Raw genomic sequence first — 7,205 nt, 5'->3', positions numbered from 1 at the left:
CGATCACTTACCATAAATACGAGGCATGCTGATAGAAGAAAAAAGGTCATTGGATTGAAATTCTCAATAACCATGAACAAGGAAAAAGCCTATTTTCCAAGAGGGCATTTGAATAGTAGGATGTCTTACCAATGCCGGGCAAGCTATGGAAAAGCGAGGGTAAGAAAATAATACCCTTTCTGGGGATTCACAGTATTCCGGGTGATAAAGTGAGCTGAATATATTAGAAGAAAGATCCCCTAACAAAAAAGTAGGGCCTATCCAGCTGAAGCAAGTTGGGAGGAGCCATATCTAGAGAGGAAAGGGTATCTCGAAAAAGAGCTGAAAGGGAATTCAAAGTCCCATATCTAATGAATGTCTATGGATAATGACGCAACCCGGGAGGGCTATTTGCCGTTTGAAATGGCTCAGGACATAAAAACTCTATATCATTGGGAATGTTGAAACGGATCCTAATGTCGGTTAAATCTAGTTCGCAACTCTGATAGAGGGCGACTGGCTACTAACTCCTTAAATCTGTAACAATATGTGACAAACTAAAATGATGTATCTAAAATGAGAAGACATATAAACAAGATAACGGTTTAAAGAAACTAATACCAATTAGATGTATACTACGCAAATAATAAATCATTCAACTAAAGCAGTCTGTTCTAGGAGAAGATAAAAGCATAACTAGATGGTTGAGTAGTGGCCAAGAGATGCAATGAGTGGTCACTCTTCAATAACAACAAAAATGGAGGATTTACCCCTTTCCCTCAACCCATTTCTCCCTTTCTTCTTCTGGGTCAGCGAGACAAAAACTTAAATGTAGGAATACAACAAAGGGAAACAAAACCGAAAAATTTTCTTCAGAACATTTGCAGTTGCAGATATAGTGAGATGGACTTCTTAAGTTTTTGTCTTTAAACAATCAACAACTGAATAGACTGACAGAGAAGTGTTATAAGGTCAATGCCCATCCTAGAACTGGAATCACAGCACATAGCAACAAATTCCTCGTTCATCAGAACAATAATATGGGTTAAGTAAGGAAATACCAGTGGCATATCCAACAGAGTTCAAATCAGACTACCAAAGATACCGACCTACTCTTGCTAGTAATGTATAGTTAAAAGTGGCACGAGACAATATAAATTGCTGCCTCCAAGGCATACATGCAGACTGGAATAAAAAGATGAATTGAGAAGCAAATCATCTTCCCTCAAATCGCAACCACCAAAGCCAGTAGGATATTTGAAAAGCAGGAAAAAAGGGAAGCACGATCATCAATGAAAATTTTGACAAGTAAGCCAGAAAATTACCCTTCAAAATAGCGATCTAGTTGCTGATTCGGGATCTCCAATAACCGTGTGTAAATTTTGGCAACACATGGCCAATCTTGCTGAGAAATTTCATACTCGATGTATTTATCCCAAAGTGGAAAGCACTGGTAATCAGTTCCAACATAAGCTAATCCTCTTTCAAATAGCCTGAAAAACAGCCAGATTAACGATTATGAAATCCAATAGGCATGCAGGTCATTCAGTCATGTATAAATGGATACAAGAGGACTAGTATCTCAAAGATAGACTCAAACAATTCCAAACAAAGGCACAAATACACTGCATTTATGATGCGGACATCCATTTATTATTTATTTTCTATTTGGACTATTAGTTATATTTTATTTGGACTATTGTTATGTTTTCGTTATTGGGCTTGTTTAGTGGGTTTGGCCCAAGCCCTTCTCTTTAGGGTTTGTGTTCTGCTATTTATTTTTGTTTTGTTTCTCATTTGAGACAGTTGATGATGAATTAGAATTGAAATATTTTTGGTGGCTTGCAGCCGTTTTCTCCCTCCCCTCTCTTCCCCTGGTTTCTTCTCCTCTTCTCCCTTCTCTCTGTTTCTCCTCCCCGTTCCTTCTTCTTTCTTTCTTATTCATCCTACATCAAATTTGGTATCAGAGCTAAATCTTGGATATTTTTCTCTTATAATTCAAAATTTTCTTCTTTCCCTTTTCCCAAAACTTGTTGAATAGCAGAAACGAAAAGGATTTGTTGGAAGATAGCAATTTTCCTTCCTAGATTAAAAAAAAATAATAAAATTTACTGTTCATTGCGGGTACTGTTATGCCCAGAATTTCAGTTTTGCGATCTGTCAATTTCCAAAAAAAAAAAAAAAAAAGCTGTTCCCGGGTACTGTTCATCCGCGGGAAAAAAAAAATTCGAGTTGTTATGTTACTGCTGCTACTTCCTGCAAACCCTAATCCATACACACAATCAATTATTAATCCAAACAGCCCATTATAATACCCAGTCAAATATTCTAGTCTCCAAATCATTTAACCGGTTACTCAGACTCAATCTACATCCACATAATCATAAGTAGCCCAAGTCCTAGAGGCCATTATCCACATCTCATATTCAGCCCAATAAGGCCATTACATCAACCCAATTATCCAATCTGGCCAATAACCCAATCCTCAGCCCATTTATCACATATTTAGCCCAACTAACCCAACCTACTCTCTACGACCCAGGCCCACTCTCCAAACACTAACCCAAACTGGCCCATCTCTATAACAGGATCTAAACCCCTTCCCATCTGGCCCAGTCCCAAATATCCAACCAAGCCCGATTATAACCAATCAATTAACATCAAATACCTCACAGTTTCACCCGATTCCTCTCTCACAACCACTCTCTTGCTGCCATCGCCTCTAATCACCATCACGCTACCACTTCATTATCTATTGTACCCAGGCATCTAGAACACTACCGCTTCATCGCCATAGGCCACCACCACCAACCCAAGATCATACACTTCCACCACAGTTACCACACTCATATATTTCCTCGTCCATCTCAACAATCTAAAAGCCACAGTCACCACACTCAGTTTTACGTCCACACCAGAGCCAACACAAGTTACAGTCAACAGAGGTTAAGACCATTGGACACGAAGGGAAGAACAGAAGCACAGTTGGGGCTCATAAGTTGGCAATTCAAATCAAGCGGCATACAAATAATCAAAACTAAACTACAGGGAGTTGCTATCTCCTAATTCTCATTGGTTTATACTGCTGTTTTATTTTAAAAGTGCATCACTTAGATTCTTTGTGTTGCTGTTACTATCACAACTTTGGCCTCAAACTTCACTTGACTGGAATCACTCATTGAATTGACTTGCCATTGTTGCCCCATTTATCTCACTGAATTGATGTGCCATTGTTACCTCTTTTATCTACCTGATTGGAAATCTTGACAATACCATTTGATCTTAACAAGCATTGGATCCTTGCTTTATTATTTACAAGTATCAGCACTATTAACTTGCATTTTTGGAAGGAAAGAAAAGAGAGAGAGAGAATTTCAAATTGATGTTTTAATCGTTGGTCCTTGATGCATATTGATCTCTCTATTGCATTTCATTTAGGTAGTATTGCTTTGCATATAGTTACATATTGGTCATCTTGTCACTTCTAGGTCTAGTACCTTAAACATAAACCCCTCACAATTCGATGCACTCACCCGACAAATAGCGGCTATTCAAACTCAAATGATCGCTACTCTTGAAGAGAGTAAGGCCCTATCTGTTAGTTTGAAAAATTTTAAACACATCTCTCATTCGATTGATGTTAATAATTTTAAGGTGTCCCATAATAGACAACATCGTCGACAAGGTAATCAAAAATACTTTCGACCCGATCGTAAGGATAGGGATAGGAAGAGGGATCAGATTCATGAGCGAGAACGAGATAATTTTGAAATTCTTACTCAATGGAATGCCCTTAAACAAGGAAATCAATTAGTGACTGAGTATATCGCGCAATTTGAGGAATTTCGAATCAAATGTCATTTAATTGAGGATGAGAGCACGACTTTGACTTGGTTTAGCCAAGGTCTGAGAGATGATCTTAAGCGCGAGCTTTTCCTTCGAGGTGTCACTACTCTTGATTACGCTTACTCTTTAGCTCGAGATTATGAGTTGATTATTAGTACTCCATATGAAAAGAGTGGTCATCGTCGCTCACCCATCTCATTAGCGTCACCTCATCATAAGTCTATCATAAAACCGTCTCCGTCTAATGTTCCTCCTATTTGGAAAAATAATTGTAAAGGTCGTGATAGTCCACAATCTCCTTTTCCATGTAGAAAGCGTATTGACAATCATCCTTTGGTGTCATTGGCTCCAATTCCTCCCGTTAAGTCCCTTCTAGGGCCTCCCCCATCTGATGTTCCTCCAATTTTGAAAAATAAGGGTAAAATTTTTGATAATCATCATTTGGCTTCATTGGCTCCACTTCCTCCCGTTAAGTCCCTTCTAGGACCTCCCCCTTCTAATGATTCTCCAATCTTAGAAAATCAGGGTAGAATTTCTGAAACTTCAAGGTCTTCTTCTCACTTGTTGTGCGTCAACTGTAAAGATTTTGGCCACATTTCTTCCAAATGTACTAATCGAACCTTAGTCATGGAAGAACAAAAGAATGTAATAGATATGCCATTAGAAGATCTAGTCTATGAACCTAAACTTGAAGATTTTGATGACTTGGATGATAGTGAGGACACTTCTTTAGGTGGACTCCAGACTCTTCCCGAGTCTTTAGATACTATACCCCTTGTTTCTGACAACTCTCGGTCACATGTTATATGTTATACCCTTGCACAACTCAAAGAGCTTGATGATTTCGCTAGCCACCCTTGGAGAATCCAATCGCCTGTGGTTAGCATTAAATCAACATTCCCCACTACTGACCAACTTCAAACTGATGGTCAAAATGAAGTAGTTAACCAAAGTCCTTGCAATTTATTCAAGTCTCTAGTCCAGAAAATCTTAGAAATTGGGACTTGATTTCCCCAACTGTTCAAATTGCGTATAACAATTTTGTAAATCGGTCTCTAGGTTTGAATCCATTTGAAGCTGTTCATAGTTATAAGTCTAGACGGCCGTTAGACCTTATTTCCATGTCCCCACATGCTAGTGTGTCGATATCAGTTGAAGCATTTGTGCATCATCTTCATGACTTGCATATTAAGATCAATAAACAACTTCACGCAAGTAATGCATTATATAAACTTCAAACTGATTTGCATAAATAATATTTTCAATTTCATATTGGGGATTATGTTATATTGCAAGCCGGTAGTGCTGGTCCTTTTAAAGTTTTAAAGCATGTTGGTCCATACGCACATGTCATTAATTTTTCATCACATTTTGGTCACAACTCTACTTTACATATTGAAGACTTAGTTACTTACAAAGGCCTTTTTAATTTCCTTGATGATCCTTTTCTACTTCCTTATGTGGAACCCCAACCTAAAGATATTACAATTTTCACTCCAATAACACATGTCACAGCACACAAAGATGTAATTGATGCTATTTTAGATAAACGAGTTGTGTTGACCAATGAGGAAGATTTTGGGAATGAGTGGCATGAATTTTTACTATTGGGAGTTTAGTATCGGTATGTGATTACAAAGAAAGATCGTCCTCCTTGGTTGGATCATATCCTTGAGGATAAGCTACAACTATCCTTGTTATCATTTGTGGAGTTTCGGTATTTGGTCATCGAGAAAGATCGTCCCCCGTGGCATGACTTGGAGCCTTTCGCATCAGATTCAGTGCAACATTCTGCTTTATCTACTCGACGGGGTCGAGTTTTTCTCCCACCCCGGGAGAGTTGATGCGGACATCCATTTATTATTTATTTTCTATTTGGACTATTAGTTATATTTTATTTGGACTATTGTTATGTTTTCGTTATTGGGCTTGTTTAGTCGGTTTGGCCCAAGCCCTTCTCTTTAGGGTTTGTGTTCTGCTATTTATTTTTGTTTTGTTTTCTCATTTGAGACAGCTGATGATGAATTAGAATTGAAATATTTTTGGTGGCTTGCAGCCATTTTCTCCCTCCCCTCTCTTCCCCTGGTTTCTTCTCCTCTTCTCCCTTCTCTCTGTTTCTCCTCCCAGTTCCTTCTTCTTTCTTTCTTATTCATCCTACATCAATTTACCTTCCTCAACATAATCTTACAGAATCCTTCAAGGGAATCATACAGACCATCTTAGCCTTAATGGTAACATCTTCTCAGCAGCCATCATATATTGATGCACCTCAGGTGCCATGGTTAAAAAGGCAAAACTTCACGAAAAATTACACGAATAACAACATAACCCTAAGTACAACTGAAGGGGTGATGAGGCCGTGTATAAACCTAGATGGCTACTAATATAGTAGCACCAAAACCAAGGTTTTCACATCATACAAGTATCTGTCTGAATTGAATTCTGTAACAAACCTTTTCGCCTTATATGTCAGTAATCACTGTTGTTAAATGTTTAATTGCGTTAGAAAGAAACATAAGATCACTTCAACGCTATTAAAATAAAGAAATAGAGGACAAACAGACACATAAAGGCCAAAAATAAGAAAACAAACAAGGAGAATTACTTTCTGATAGTGTCAGGATCCCCATAGGTACTAATGGCAAATACACAGTAGTGCAACCACATGTCAACAGAGTATGTAACTCCGTGAACAGCTCTTTCATAAACCTCTGCAACTTTCTCGATCGAGTTGAGGCATGCCTCACGATCAGCATATTTCTTCCAATAACCATAACATAATGGAAATTCAGCTAAAAATGCATCATAAACTTTTCGAATCTTCAAAATGTTTGCCTGCAAATTGGAGAGAGGTAAGTCATTTTCCAAACAGGAGTTAGATTCCTATTACTTCTAGCATCTTACTCTTCTTTTTGTTCACTTATCTACAATAATTGTTTTTGTTAAATATATATATGGTATGCTACTTCTTCCAGAAACCTGAATACTTGCTATTTTTCTGCCAAACTGCTATTATTATTGCTGAGTTGTATATTTGCTATTTTTCTAAAAATTACTAACTACATATCCTTTATGGTCTAGGCAAATAAAGTGATATACATGATGGATAGGAGTTGGATGCGACTTCGTAATAGATTAAGTGAAGAATATTTAGATGGTATTAATTCATTTATGGAGGTAGCAAAACAATGTCTGGATGAGAACAATAAGGTTCGTTGTCCATGTCGAAATTGTCAAAATGCATTCTTTCAGTCAGTAGATGTGGTAGAATCTCACTTATACCACTTTGGAATCTCTGTAAGTTTTGAGAGATGGATTTTTCATGGAGAGGAACGTGAGAATAATATAGAGGGTGTTGAAAGAAATACATTTGAATTGGA

At 37.7% G+C, this 7,205-nt stretch overlaps 1 protein-coding gene across 1 annotated transcript; it reads right to left on the bottom strand.

The window, feature by feature from the left end:
• Window positions 1-452: 452 nt before the first annotated feature.
• Window positions 453-6,724, bottom strand: LOC111400362 (pre-mRNA-processing factor 39-like). Its single transcript, XM_023027774.1, has 4 exons — window positions 6,716-6,724; window positions 6,431-6,660; window positions 1,305-1,472; window positions 453-516 (listed from the first exon to the last, which is right to left on the bottom strand). The coding sequence occupies exons 1-4, from the start codon at window positions 6,722-6,724 to the stop codon at window positions 453-455; spliced, it is 471 nt and encodes a 156-aa protein (XP_022883542.1).
• Between the last annotated feature and the right edge of the window lie 481 nt (window positions 6,725-7,205).

The sequence above is a fragment of the Olea europaea genome, chromosome 10, assembly GCF_002742605.1.
Source record: "Olea europaea var. sylvestris chromosome 10, O_europaea_v1, whole genome shotgun sequence".
Lineage (NCBI taxonomy): Eukaryota > Viridiplantae > Streptophyta > Magnoliopsida > Lamiales > Oleaceae > Olea > Olea europaea.
Note: the sequence above shows the minus strand (reverse complement) of the source record. Positions and strands in the feature narration are given on the sequence as shown.